Here is a 15,898-nt window from a genome sequence, read left to right on the forward strand (position 1 = left end):
CCCCCCCCCCCCCCCCCCCCAATGAACCAAAGGCCACCAACCCCTCACCCTACTTTCCACCAATCTCCAAAACCCCATCTACTACACCACTTCTTATCCCGACCCACAAGTTGTGACAACATCACCAGAAAAACATGTCATCATCATAAATAACCAAAAAAAAACCCTCCTCGTCCCCGGAACAAAATTCTCCATGGTTGGCATTGACCAAGAATCACATGACGAATATGCATCCAGCCTCTCCCCCTCTCCACCGCTCCACTATCCCCCACCGCGGGTAAGCCCAACATCTCTCATCCATTGCTAGAGATCAACCTTGCAAATACAGAGCTTGGCACTCTTTTTTAAAAAAAAGCCGGATGAAACAGAGGTAGAAGAGGGCACACCGATATCAGCAACACTCACACCAACAAGAGCCATCCAAATCTTGGCACCATGGCTAAAAAAAACACCACATGTGCATCATGGCTATTCCATCTAGGAAAAAGAAACCCACTACGGCCAAAAAATCAATAAACTGACTAGAGAGGTTGCTGACCTCCTTTCAAACATCAATTATGAGAAATCGAGCAAGTCTCAATTGGGAGGTCAATCCCTCTTATGATTATTATCTCTTGGAATGTTAAGGGCTCAGGAGATCGGCAAAAAAGAGCCCTAATCAAGTCCTTCCTCCTCAAATACAATCCCACTATGGTTATTCTTCCAGAAACAAAATTGAATTAGGTTGACCGCTGAACAGTCAAATCCCTTTGGAGCGCCAGACATATTGGTTGGTCAACTTTGGATGCCTTAGGTACATTAGAGGGATCTTAATCATGTGGAACGACCCAACTTTAACCATTTCAGACGTCACCAAAGGCTTATACACCTTAACCACACATATTACACTGGCTGATAATTACAGATTTTGGATTACAGGAATCTATGGCCATGTAGATATCAAGAAAGACATCTATGGCCATGTAGATATCAATACCTCTCAACGGGCACATGAAAAATCTAGTGGAAAAGCCACCAAAAGCATAAGACACTTCAATAATTTCATAAGAAAAGCCGAACTCATTGACCTTCCCCTCAGTAATGGACTTTATACATGGTCAAACAACAGATCTCCACCCACCTTAACACTCATCGATAGATTTCTTGCCACTGAAGACCTCCTTGGAAAATTCAGTAACGCTGGTGTTTAAAGACTGAATAGACCTACATCTTATCATTATCCCATTCTACTTTCCATGGGTTGCTATAAATGGGGGCCTCACCTTTCCAATTTGAGAATATGTGGTTGAACCATCGTGAATTTTTGCCCATGGTAAAATACTAGTGGAAGAATACACCCATCCGTGGATGGTCGGGGCACGATTTCATCAACAAACTTAAAAGACTAAAAGAAGTCCTAACGAAATGGAACAAGGAGGTTTTCAGTTGTATTTCCACACATAGAAACCAACTGCTAACTGAAATTGTTCTCCTAGATCAGATGGAGAAAGCTAGCTCCATCACACTAGTTCAATACACACAGAATAAGCTTAGGAAAGCAGAACTTATTTCGTTGGCAGCAAATGAAGAGCAATCTTGGAGACAAAAATGTAAAAAGCGATTGTTAGAGGAAGGTGACATAAACTCCAAATTTTTCCATCGTATCATGGTTACAAAGAAACGAAAGAGTACCATCATGGAAATACTATCCACACAAGGCAGAAGTTTAGTAAATGAAGAAGAAATTGTATCAGAATTTGTGTCCTTTTACACGTCCTTATACACAAAGGACAATGCCCTCTGCAAATTTCCCTACGATCTGGACTGGAGTCCTATTGAACAACAGCAAGTTGCCTCCCTCAAGGTCGTTTTCACTGAAGAAGAGGTGGGGAAGGCAATTCAGCACCTAGGCTCCGATGAAACTCCAGGACCGGATGGTTTTACCTCAGAATTTTTTCAAAAAATGCTGAAATTGTATGAGAGTTGATATCATGAGAGTATTCCAAGATTTTTTTTGAAACGGAGTTATCAATGGCAACGTGAATAAAACATACATATGTCTAATCTCAAAGAAATTGGATGCTTGGACTGTTGCAGACTTTCGTCCCATAAGCCTCACGACCGGTTTATATAAAATCATAGGAAGGGTATTATCATAACGTTTCTAAAAAAACGTTCTCCACTTCACAATAATTGGGCAACAAACAGCTTTTGTAGAGGGGTGACAAATTCTTGATGCATCCCTCATGGCAAACAAACTCATAGATGAATGGGAAAGAAAGAAACAAAAAAGTGTAGTCATTAAAGCCTTCGACAAGGTTGATTGGACTTTCCTCGAAAACATTCCTAGGACAAAAGGCTTTGGCTCAAAATGGCAAAGGTGGATTAAAGGATGCATCTCATCCACAAACTTCTCCATCATTATCAATGGAAGACCGAGAGGGAAGATTTATGCCAACGGGGTCTGAAACAAAAAGATCCACTATCCCTTTTTCTCTTCATCATGGTAATGGACTGACTCAATTGCCTACTGACAAAAGCAGAATACAAAGGGCATATAAAAGGTTTTCATATTGGTAATAAAGACTTGAGCATCAACCACCTTCCGTTTGTGGACAACACAATCCTCTTTTCTAACTTGGTAGATGTCTCTTCCATAAAAAAACATGATTGAGACGGTAAAAACCATCGAAGGATTCTTTGGACAAAATATCAATCTCCAAAAAAAAGAAATACAGAGATCATAGGCATCAATATTAGCACAAAGATTATTGAAGAATTTGCTAGCATATATGGTTCTAAAAAGGGAGAATGGTCAAATATGTATCTAGGACTACCTCTAAAAAGGGAACCACAAATCATTTTCCTTCTAGAAGATTATTTTTGAAAAAATAGAAAGAATGTTGTCAACATGGTCATCACGTTATGCTTCAAAAGGCGGAAGACTCATCCTAATACAAGCCACATTATTCAATCTCCCTACTTACTACATGACTCTATTTGAAATGCCACAAAAAGTCGTCGCGGATATAGAAAGATCATTCAGAAACTACTTGTGGAAAGATGGTGTGCACCTTTTTAGATGGAATATTAAAAACCTCCCAACAAAAAAGGGAGGCCTCGATCTTCTCTCGATAAGGAAGAAGAACAAAGCTCCCCTCGCCAAATGGATATGGAGATATCATCATGAAGAAAAGGCCTTAGGAAGAAATCTTATAAAGGCTAAATATACTCCTACATCAAACAAAAATCACCCCTCCATCTTCTACGAAGTAGATAAAGAAACATCAAAACCTCATCACCAACCGAACTCGCCATAAGGTGGGTGATGGGGGAAGCACATTATTCTGGACTGACCCATGGATTGAAAACACCACCTTAGACTTTTGTACAGGCTTTCTCATAGAAAAAAAACCACGATTAAAGAAACGTGGAATGTTGTCAACAAATTTTGGGACCTGAAGCTTGGTAAGAACTTAAAGTATAATGAAGCAATGGAGTGGGCCAAATTAAGCCTTGACCTTGCCCTTGCCCCTGTGGTATTGTTAAACAAAGCAGACTCACGGACTTGGCTCCCCAGCGCTGACAGGGTCTTTTCTACGAAATCCTTGATGATGGACATGGGGGAAAAAGTAAAACCAATAAATCCCACCCTAACAAAGACCGTATGGAAAAGACATCAACCTAAAAAGGTGAAGTTCTTCCTTTGGAAAATAGCGCATAAAGTCATTAACACAAGTGAAAAACTTCAAAAAAGAATGTCTCATATCACTCTTTCTCCAAATTGGTGTCCATTATGCAACAAAGAAAACGAATCACAAAGCCACTTGCTCATGCAATGCACATATGCTCAGAAATTCTGGACAACAATTCTCAATATATTCGGATGGTATCTCATATTTCCTAGAAAGGTAAAGGAATTTTTGGATATCGCCTTAACGTACCACCCTTTCAAGAATGCAAAAACTCTATTATGGAAAAACCTCATCATGGCTTTCTTTTGAAATTTATGGAAAAAAAAAATTAGAGAATATTTGCAAAAAAGACACAAACATACACAAGAATTTTCGAGAATGTTGTTTACCAAGCTATATCTTGGTGTAAACTGTCTAATATTTTTACTTCCTATAGTTATACCTCCCTCATTATAAATTGGAAAGGTCTTTTGTGAACACCATGGATTATACATCCCTTTTGTAAATTTCAATCATCAATGAAATTGTCTCTTATAAAAATAAAAAAATACTTTTACTTCCAATAGTCATACCTCCCTCATCATGGTAAATTGGAAAGGTCCTTTGTAAAGATTATATATAATACATCCCTTTTATAAATTTCAAACATCAATAAAATTTTATTCTCCTAAAGGTAGAGATGTAGAATAAATGGCTAAACATCAATATCCTCTAATAAGATTTGGATGTGACTTCGTGTACAAGTGTCTGAAAAGGGACAGAGTTTCCTACCTCAGATAAATGACCGGGTTTCTACTTGTTCTTTTTATTATTTTTTATTATTATTATTGTTCTTTTTGGGGTGGGTTTTTTAGGTGTGCTCAGCAATATTTAATCACGATGGCCATGATCCTCACAAGTAACAACCAATGCATAAAAAAATTACAATACAACTTCAACGTATTTTCCATGAAAATATATCTTAATGTTTCACCAATGCAAATCGAAATTCATTGGCTAGTGGAGAAAACTCGATTAAGAACATATAAGAGAAAATTTGCAACCTCCATTCAGGGACTGAAACGATCCATAGTGCATACAGTAGACATACCACTTCTGTCTTCATTCGCTGCATCCTCTCCAAGAGTTTGATTTCCATTTCCTGCTCCATGTTAAAAGGGAGTAAATTAGAAATCTATATGGTGATACGGTTTCTTTGTCCCCAACCCCCCGGGAAAGAAAAATCTTACCCGGACTCTAGCTTTCTTGACCTCTTGGATAGCCTCTTCACTGTGTCCTTCAACTTCAGTAGCAGGCTCGGCTAATAAGAAAATTCGATCTAAATACACTATGACAGGATCTTGACCAAGTCTGCTCCATGGAACCTGATTTGGAAAACGTATTAATGACATAAAAACCATGTACAAAAAAGTCAAAGTTGAAACAATATGACAAGTACTCTTGCAAATAGCCGTATAGCTGAACGGAAATAAGTAAATTCAAAATAACAAGTAAATAAAAATTAATTACCTGTTTAAGTCATAAATATATGTATAACAATCAAGACAAGAGAACCAATCAACGTGACATGTAAGAGCCCACCAATTAAAAAGATTTTTAATTCTCTGCATCAAAGTGGTATCAGAGGCCACTTTCTCTGTACCGAAGTGGTATCAGAGGCCACTTTAACCCTTACCTTTGGATGGTAAAGGGAAGATAGGAACTTAACATTTTGCTCGATCGGAAGTTACAAAATATCCATTTGACTTGTTAATTTAACCATATATGAGAGGATTCAACATTAATGCAAAGCATCAACCGATCTTTCTAATAAATCAAATAAATATCATTGAAAGATGAAAAAAGATATCAAACAAAAATTCACCCATATGAACGTAACTACCAAAACTAAGGTTTATAACTTATTTAAGAAGTGCAAAATACTTAATTATTAATCAAACTGATTTTTATATGTTTCTCAGTTCCAAAAAGCTTTCTTATAATATATCCATCAATACCAATATTTCTGCAAATATGAGACCTTCACATTTTCATCAGCATTTTAATCCATGGTTACAAGATGTTGATCTTAATATTCAATGGTGCATCCTTACTCAAGAAGGATTGAAAAGAAGGATGGCTGCAATTGAAACACTGATAAACTTGAAGCAATCCATCTGCAACTAAACCTAGCAAATCAATGGCACAGACCTTGCCCCAAGAACCGATCAAGTAGATTTCGACCCGGCATAAGCAGAATGCTTAAATTAGCATGGGGGAAGAAAACCCATCATTCAAAAATTTCCAAGGGTACATTACAACAAAGAAGAGACGGGATAATCTACAAATGAATTTTTAGCTTCAAGAATTCAATAAATGGGTGGAACATCCTCAGACAACTTCAATTGAGCAAGTGTGAGCTTTTGAAAAAGACCAGCAGCAAACTAGCAGTGAAATAAAAACCTTGGGAGTTTGTTCTTTCCAATACAGAATTGAATCTTGTGAAGAAAATAAATAAATAAACATGTACAAGATTTCTTCATATACAATAACACACCAGAAAGATCAGAAAGTTCAAAATCACACAAATTAAAATGGCAATTGCACATGGTGGGAACTGGGAACAGCTTCAAGCAAACAGAAGGATTGAGAAGCCAACAACTCATCAATGGCTGCTGTACATGTGCATATATTTGATGGAGAATATTCAGTCAGAAAGCTATGAACTGCTTTATAAAAGGTAGCAAATGACAAGTGAAGAAAGTAGGTTAACATACCCATGAATTTACTGCCTAAGCACTAAAAATACCTTAGCTCAAGTTGAAAGCCAACTAATAGGTAGTGTACACATTAAATGAAAATAGACGTACGTCCCACTGACAAGCTAACTGAATCTAGTCCACCAGCTCAAAAGGCAGACAAAAGAACTCACTAAGACCACTACAAGGTTCAGCTCAGTCAGGAACCTGAATTCCAAGCTCAAGTAGATCTGAGAACCAAAAAGATGCCCACAAATCCAGAACTCAGCATTTCGCTCAAGACAGCAGAAAAACACTCAAACTGTTCTTACAACCTTCTGCAACCAGACAGAAATCAAGAAACAAGAAAAAAGAACCATACACGAATTCAAACATTGGAAAGGGATTAGATGAGGGCAAGTGACTACAGAAGCAAATAGTATACGCCATAAGCATTTTACAAAAAGAGGCCAATGAGGAAAGTGAAGGCAGAGAAGAGGATGAAGAAGTAGATTATCCTTAGAAGGAGGAGATGAAAGATAACCATTATGCTACACAATCCACCAGTTTCTACTGACACCTAAAGTAGATCCAGTACCACCAAGGCCATCATGCTATCTTCCAGACCCAATGCACTAATAGCAACAAGGTCTGGCAAGTGCTTGCAGACAGAAGGAATTGCAAGAATCAATCCTTGAACATCTTTCTTTCCCTACCCCCACCCAAACCACCAACAGCATGGAATATCATTTTTTTAAAAAAAAACTTTTGATTGATGATATTGATTTGATTGTTTGAAACTTGTATCCAGCTTTTGGTTCTTTTGGATGTCTCACCTTTTGAGTCAATAACAACGAAACAAAGAAATGGAGCCCATGAAAATTTCTTGGGTGGAGTGGTGGTTAGGTCAATACTGGTATTCTCAATCAGCATCCTTGGAGCTTACTGTTATAGTATTTGACAAGAAAGGAACCGCCAGATCTTTCAAGATAAGGAGCTTTTGTTTCATATTATTTTTTATGCTATAGTTCTTTGGTTGTATCTTGATGTAAATGTTCTCCTCTCTATCACCACTATATGTATAATGCTCCCCTTACCAACTGGAGAGATTTTTATGTAACCCCATAGGAGCAATGCCCCTCTTTTGTAATTTCATGCCATCAATGTTAATGCTTCTCATCCAAAAAAGATTCTCAACAGGCTGAAATAATTGTTTAACAATCTTTCTTGGCAGTCGACACAATTGGCTATAAAAGCTTGTCAATTCTATTGTAAAAAGATTTTCCTTCAATAATTCTTCTTTATTTCTCTGCACCAAGGATGAATCGTTGAAACTTAATAAGTCACAGAGCAACTCTTTTTATACAAATAATTAGAACATAGTCTCAATATGTAACATGAAGTGCACTTTCCTGATCATTTTGGACTTTAATAACCATCCAGTTCATATACATTGATGCCTTTCAAATTTCAAAGATTCATGTTTACTATTCAGCTTCAATTTTCTTCTCCTGCTGATATGTAAGTTTTGGTCCATAATCTTTCCAATCAGGGAGTTAAAAAAATTATAAGTATGATTAAACTATTCAATTTTGAAGGGAAATCCCAATATGAAATAATATTATGGACTGTGCTGATGGAAATTTCACAAACCTTAATTTTAACTGATCCAAGAAATCCGGCTTTAACTTTCACTGGCAACTTCAATGCATTGAGTGCCTCTGGCTTCAGCTGCATATTTGTTAGCTCAACATCACCTGTGAGACAGTAACAGAAACAAGTAGAAATCTCAATCAAAACCATAACGACTTCAAATACATATAGGATAACAAATAGAGCTTTGCACACATGCTTGACAATGCAATGCCCCCCAAATTATGCCAACCGTTTTCAAATTCAGATATTTTATGTAAAATCTCGAACTCATAAAAGTTTCCAGATCAGAAAGAATTTTTTATGCTCCTACCGCAATTCATAACCAGATACAGGTAGAAATCATGGACTTTACCTCCTCGTTCACCGTCTATTGTTAATATCAAATGGCGCTTAATCCTACTAATATCCTCTACAAGTCAGTTATCGTTTCTATTAACATAATATCAGCCATACTCGCCCGAGCGCGATGCAATGCCTTGTAAGTGTTATATCCATAGTGGAATAACAGTAAGGTCCAAATTGAAGAAACGTAACTCACTAATTCATCGGTTACATAGTTCAATCCCACTAGCTATCTTCCTAGCAAACTCAATCCTATCCTCTCATTAGCCACCTTACAACTATTCCGAAGACAAATTACATATTCTTATTGCCTAAAGTTATAAAACTTTCAAAACTCAAACCGCCAAAGATCAAAAGCTCAATATCTGTACACAGTTGGCAGAAGTTCCTAAAGTAAAACTCATGAGATGGAAACAGCAAAAGTAAAATGAAATGAATCCAACCTTGCCATACACTGATCTTTAGAGCCTCCTTGTTGAGTCCTCGTACATAATTTCCAAGGTACCTCTGCAATAAGTACGCCACTTGATCCTCCAACATTTTTCTGGCTTCTCAATAAGATTCTTGTACGTTAATCTACAAACCAAACAGCAAGCAGAACAAACTTAAGATGAAGAAGAAGAAGAAGAAGAAGGAGAAGAAGAAGGAGAAGCAATTCAAAGTCAATTCGATATTCATTCTCAGGGACGGGATGATCCGTTCGAGTCACGGCGTGTTCCCTGCGAGTATTTAGAAAGAAATCGCCACGGTCGACATATCGTATACATTTCCCTCGAATGTCATTACGAAGGAAGTGATCGGAAGGATTAAGAGTTCTGACAACGTTGCAGATCGACGCCACGTGATCTGCATGTGGGTAAAATTTAATAGAAAAGTCAAACCTAATAGCAGCGTTAGTGGTGACAGCAAGGAGCATACTGTGGTTCTGTTTGCAGGTGATTGTTACCAAGATGACTTGATCCTGACTCTTTACACTTGGGCTGAAATTACGTAATTGCCATTAAGAGAGGCGGTGGAGGCTGCCGACTGGGAAAATGGCCCGAGTATCTAGAACCGAACCTGAGTGGATAGTTTTGGCCCGTTTAGGATGATGCGTGATCTGCACGTGATCCTTCAAATTTGTTAAATTAAGCCATCAATTTTCAGTTGCGAATTTCGCAAGCTAATTAAAATACCCTTTAATTTCACGTATTTTCCAAAAATATATAAAGTTTAATTAATATTCTTACACTCTCAAAATATATTTTTTAAAAAAATTCAAAAATATCAAAACATCCTTGAAATTTTAAAAAAAATATTTTTATCCTTTATTGGGAAGAAACATTTAATAATTTGTTTTGAATATATGGAAGATTCTAAATTTTATTAATACTTTTCAGTTTTTTTAAAAAACTTCAAAAATACTTTTTAAACTTTTTTAAAACTTTCCATAATACCTTTAAATTTAAATTTAAAATTAAAAAATAAAAAATACTTTTCCCTAGTACATAATTCACTTTCAAAAATAATATTAAAAAGTTTGGAGATAATCTATGAAGTTTCATAAATGGCTTTGGTTAATATATTGACGTAATAATTTTTTTAACTTTTTTAAAAAGTTAGAAGTGTATGGATGAATTTTTAATATTCTATTTTTAAAACTAAGGTAGTTAAAAATAGTTTTTTTAAATAATAATAATGAGTATATTATAAAAACTTTTAAAAATTTATAAATAAATAATATATATATATTTGGTAGATAAAGTAAACATTTTAACTATTTAGGGTAAAAATATTTATTTTACCACGAAATCCCTCTAACTATGGAGACCACACTAAAAAATAGTCATGGTGAACATATGCTTAAGATGATTCTAGGACTGCAAATTTGAGGAAACCATACCGTTCTCATCAAACGGCTTATTTAGATGTCTCTTTTGCTTTTCATGTTTTTATTTGTCCAAGACTTTTTTTTTTAACAAAATAGTTTATCAACTATTCATTCTCTTGATACATAGTTTAAGGACAATCTCAGTTCTATTAATCTAAATAGTCAGTGAAGTGTTGATCATCTAGTTGAGTACAGTGGTAATGAAGAGATACGTTTTCCATTTCTTTTTATACCTTTAATAGTTTAACGATAATTGTGATCGGTTGCCTTTCAAACTTCAGACATTCCTTAACTTGAGATATTCAAGCTTCATTTTTTATATTTGTACTTTTTTTCTATAGTAGTATGATTGAGTATCCTTTTGTTCTTCGGGCTCACATCTTCAAGGATCCACGCCCTTTCAAACAATAACCTAAATCTGGAACCTTAAATCACTCGCCCAAACTATCTCGACGGATGTGTTTGAGCAAACAAAGATTGTCGAGCTATCTCGAGACATGAGATTGCATCAGGATGCATGGGTCGTGTTGTTGGGAACCGAGATAACGATGAGATGCAACATTGTTGTATTACACAAGATTGAACATGCACGCATAGACAACGTGTGTGATCAAACAAGTTTTGATTCCACATAAGTGATGTTTAATTGTCGAAGGCAAACAATGCCTGAGGTTCGACAAAGCAACAAAGCCGTGTGAAAAATGTGAATGGAGATTGAGTACCCCTTAAGGTTTTTCGCGAGAGTGTCAAGATCATGAGGCCACACATTTGAAGAATTATGACCGCCTTGTCAGAGTAGGGCTAGGCTCTCTCCATAGTAGACGCATTTTAAAACCATGAGTTTGACAACAACGATACATAACACGCCAAAACGTAACTAACCAAAGCAGAAAATATGTGCTAGCTACGGCCTTGAAGGTTTACAATAAATGAAAATAAATGATAGATATGGGATTTGAACCCATGCCCTTTCAAATTAGAGCCTAAATATGGCACCTTAGACCACTCAATCAAATTGTCTCAACAAATGTATTTGAATAAACTAAGATAGTCGAGCTATCTCGAGACATGAGATTGCATGATTTCACATAAATGATGCCTGAATGTCGAAGGTAAACCTTGCCTAAGGTTTGACAAAGCCACAAAGTCGGGTGAAAAATGTGAATGCGTGAGTGTGTCAAAATCACGAGGCCGCACATTTGAAGTATGACGACTGTGACACGCGACACTAGTCGGAGTATGGGCCCACCAAGCACATTAGAGCCACGTTTTGATTATGAATGGAAAACTAATCACAGATATTAATTTCGAATGATATTAATCATTTTGATAGAAAGCAGATGCCTTTAAAACCATGAGGCTGACAACGACTACATAACGGGCCAAAATAGACAATATTTGCTAGTGGTGGGCTTAGGCTGTTACAGAACTTAAATCACCATAAGTGAGTTCATCCCAAGAAATCTTATTACCATTTTCTTTCATTGAGAGTGGTAGGTTATCCTTCCAGAAAAATACTTTGAAAGTCCTTTGATGATGGACATCTTCCCTAATGAAAGGGTACTATCAAATCTTGTCATAACCTTAGTTACAAACATATATTTGTACTATTGGAAGTAAGCTCACTTTTTGCCTCATATATTCATAAGAATTTTCGCAAGGGTTCATCGCAAGGGTTCATCATAGATTTTTGGTTCACCTATAGCAAACTTTGAGACCATATATAAAAGGGTATTAACGGCTCTTCAACCCTTACATCTTTCTCCAATACTTGAGACATTTCAGCTTCATTTTTGATATATCTACACTACTTTTTCTATATTTGTACTACTTTTTCTACAGTAGTATGATTGAGTATCCTTTGCTTTTCTTCGTCACGAGATATGCTTCTCCCACTCGTCTTTGAGTAGTCCTATGAAACCAAAAGTTATAACTTGAGCAATAGCATGATCAAATTTACCTTGGAGCCTATAGTAATATTTGGTGCTCTCATGCTAGTAATATTTATAATAGTTTTTCACTTTTTGAAATATCCAACAAGGATGGAAAGCTTTTGTCATCCCTTAGCACTTTTGAACGGAGAGGCTTTGACATTTTCTCCCTATTAACTCTCAAACTCACATTCCTCAATAGGAGGATGAGTAGAGTGATGATTCTTCAAAGGAAAGTTTTCATCTTTCCTGAGTAATCATATTGGCGCAAGATTCCATCCCTCTTCGGGAATTCTTTATCAACAAAAAAATTCACTAAAGGATTCGCAAATAAAAGTGTTAATGCTACAACCCGTCCATAAATTGTTAAAGCTTCCATAAAAGCCAGACTAAGCAATAAAGTACCCCGAATTTTTTCCTCTGCCTCGGGTTGTCGCGTGGGGGATTTTGGTTTATTATTAGGGATTTTAGGTCTTTATTGGACAACAGGGAGTTTTGAATTTCGGGATTTATTTAAAATATTCAATAACTTGATTTATAATAATGAGGTTAATTTATTATTTGTTACTTTGTGTGCCGTCCTATTATTTGCAGGTTCGAAAATTCTCAGTAGTTGTAATTTCATTCTCTTGAGAAAGTGGGAGAGATTGATGTATTTTTAGCTCAACCCAAAGGTCCTATTTATAGAGACTCTTGGAGAATATTTGTCAAATAATATATTTGCATATTTAATATATTAGGATATCATACCTTATACAAATCATATTTAGATATTATAAGATATCCTAATATATATTTAGCTAATTCGAATCTCATTCAAATTTTAAATATATTTTTATTTAATTTATCAAAATACATTAATTGCTATTAATGGTGTTGTTATTACACAGGTGGAAGCAATTTAGATCTTAGGCACTCAAAGTACATCAATTATAGTAAATTAGATAGCATGTTCATAGGTATTCAAACTCAAGCCTAACATTTTGTAGTTCAAATTCTTTTTTCTTTACGAATCGGTTTCGAACCACCATTAGTGTGTTCCCTACTATTCTCCGGCCCTAGAACGGAATTGTGGAATCTAGCGAGTGACTAAACTTGGAAGGGTTTAGTATATGTGAAGAGAGAGTTTGTGAAAGTTTTTCGAGGAGACTTTTCATGTTCCTTGACCCCTCTATTTTTAGAGTCATATTTGCATGTTCATGCAAATTTGAAATTACCAAATTTTGACACTTAAAATTCCACTCAAATTTGTCGGGTTTATTTGGCAAGATGTAAGTTTGGTTAAACCAAATTTTGACACTCAAAATTCTACTAACTCAAACATTTTGACTTTCTCCATTTTAAATCAACAATTAATTTAAATAATTAATTTCAAATTAAAGTAGTATTAAAGAATTAATTAAACAATTTAATAATATTTAACATTAATTCAAATGTCAATCCCAATCAATTCTTTCTTTTTGTTAAATTTGTAAATAAAACAAAAATTCGTTAAATATATCGTATATATTTAGCACATACTCCCTAATTTGAATTCGAACACTTCGAACTCACTCGTCACACTGTTCTATGGTTTAGTCCAATATGAGCTAGCAAGGGGACCTAATGGACCTATAGATCATGGGCTCCAACGATCCGAGATTAATAGGCTAAACTCATTAACCTTGTTAACCAACATTCGTTAACTACTAGGACACTCCACTATAGTCTAGTAGTTGCACTTCCCTTACTATAGATGTATTTCTGTCCATTTGATATAACCATGATTAGTAAGTCGATTCTTCAAAGGTTGTTCGTAACCAGAGCTGGGCCAATTTACCATTTTACCCCTGAAGTTACTCCTTGTTTCTTATGTTCCACGGATCTTGTAATGAACAATTGGTTTGTGGTCCAACCAGTAAACCAAATCCCTCTCAAACCAATGAGAGGTTGGGGCCCCTTGTTCAAGACCTGGAGTCGGTACTTAAGGGAACAACCTCTCTACTATCCCTAAAAGTGGGTAGGAGTTGGTTCCATCTTGCAAACTATGTCCCTAGCTATTCACCCAGTCTTACGCCTAAAATGGGAGGCTTATTGAGTCGGCGAACTCGAGTCACTCTCACCCAAGCAAATTTAAGGATAATTTTGAATAAACAGGAGTTGATGGTTAGCTCAGGATTAAGATCAAGTTACCTAGGAAATCGAATAAAAAAAAATCAGTCTCAACAGTAAACGACATTATAAAGTGAGAGTGATTTTCTTCATGGTCCGATCTTATGCAATACCCATTGCATACGACGCCCCCACTCACATATCTTCGCATGTACAATTTATTGATCACATTGTTTATATCATATACAAAAGTGAACCGCATCCATAGTGTTCCTAGTACTCAGCCTTATCCCTATATTATAGATCATTTTGACTATATACTTAACTTGAAACACTCTTATGTCTCTACATATAGTTCAAATAATCATACTATAGTCAGGGTGTTCTTAGTTTATTGGATTTAGATTAATAATCGGAAAATTCACTTTATTCAATAACAATTTTTATTGAACATGTTGTTCCAGCCCATAAGGGCCTGCGGAGCATTCGGGCATAAGGGCTTGCGGAGATTATTAACATGCTTTTCCAGCCCATATCTTCCCACCTACGGCACATGAGCTTTCGAGAGCCCAGTTCGGATCTAAACGATTTTTTATGTATGTCTTCTGTCTTTCAGCTCAGCGAGATCTAGAGAAATATAGACCTACCTACCAGTTCTAAGTGACAAGATCCATGAAAGAAAATTGGCTCAAGAGAAGAACCTGTTTTCTTCTTCTTTGATATCACATCGTATACATCGTAATAGAACCCTTTTTTCAAATCTGAAAGTACCCTCTCGGTAGGCCTACACGTTTTAGGTTATCCGAAGGAATGGAATGACTAATGTGATGTGAAACCTCCACAAAGAAAAAACTCCTTGGACTTCCTGTATGGCCGACCAATCCGTGACAACCCTACAACAAAGAGTGAAATGTCAAGCCCTTTCTCTATTAAAGCAAAAAATATGCTTTCAAAATACCTCCATCACCCTAACCCACCTTGTTTGTGTACTGGAACTGCTACCACTTCCTTAGAACAACACTAACTTACCGCTCTCTACTATAAGAAAATCCAATAGCTCCATAATAATAATAAAAAAAAACTGCTATTAATTACACACATGCAAGTAGTGGCTCACCTAGAGGAACAAGCCAGAGCCTATGCATTACCAAAGAATAAACCTAATAGAATCAATCAATTGCATAAGATATGCCAAAACCACTAACGGGTCTTTACAAACGAAACAACATAAAGAAAAAAAAGAAGTCAAGTAGACTCTGAAAGAAAAGAGATAATCAAACCTGAACTTTTACGGAGAGCATATTCAATCCTCATCCCCTTGGTAAAGCTGCGAAGCTCCTTCGACTCTAAATTGCTACTGACCTAATTGGTCATTTTACAGTCGAAAAACTTTCAGTTTCAGAGATCACTCAGGCCAAGACCGTAAAAAAACCACTTCTCATTCAAGGTCATCGAGATCTTTACAAAAATGAAAAGCTTTACTAAAAATGAATGGAAAACCATGAACAGCGCTAAGCGATCCATTGAATGAAGGGCAGGAATGAATGGACTGGTTGCCCCCCCCCCCCCCCCCCCCCCCCCCCCCCCCCCCCCCCCCCCCCCCCCCCCCCCCCCCCC

At 36.4% G+C, this 15,898-nt stretch overlaps 1 protein-coding gene across 1 annotated transcript in view; it reads right to left on the minus strand.

Annotated features, from left to right (window-relative positions):
- The window catches only part of LOC111471811, a 72,948-nt gene extending 63,769 nt beyond the window's left edge, over nt 1-9,179 (minus strand). The window contains exons 1-4 of the mRNA XM_023117486.1: nt 8,833-9,179; nt 8,045-8,148; nt 4,904-5,038; nt 4,765-4,815 (exon numbers count right to left, since the gene is read on the minus strand). Coding sequence (XP_022973254.1) covers nt 4,765-4,815; nt 4,904-5,038; nt 8,045-8,148; nt 8,833-8,929 — 387 coding nt within the window. The 5' untranslated portion in view covers nt 8,930-9,179. The remainder of the gene's footprint in view (nt 1-4,764; nt 4,816-4,903; nt 5,039-8,044; nt 8,149-8,832) is intronic.
- Between the last annotated feature and the right edge of the window lie 6,719 nt (nt 9,180-15,898).

The sequence above is a fragment of the Cucurbita maxima genome, unplaced genomic scaffold (assembly GCF_002738345.1).
Source record: "Cucurbita maxima cultivar Rimu unplaced genomic scaffold, Cmax_1.0 Cma_Scf00058, whole genome shotgun sequence".
In the NCBI taxonomy this organism is placed as follows: domain Eukaryota; kingdom Viridiplantae; phylum Streptophyta; class Magnoliopsida; order Cucurbitales; family Cucurbitaceae; genus Cucurbita; species Cucurbita maxima.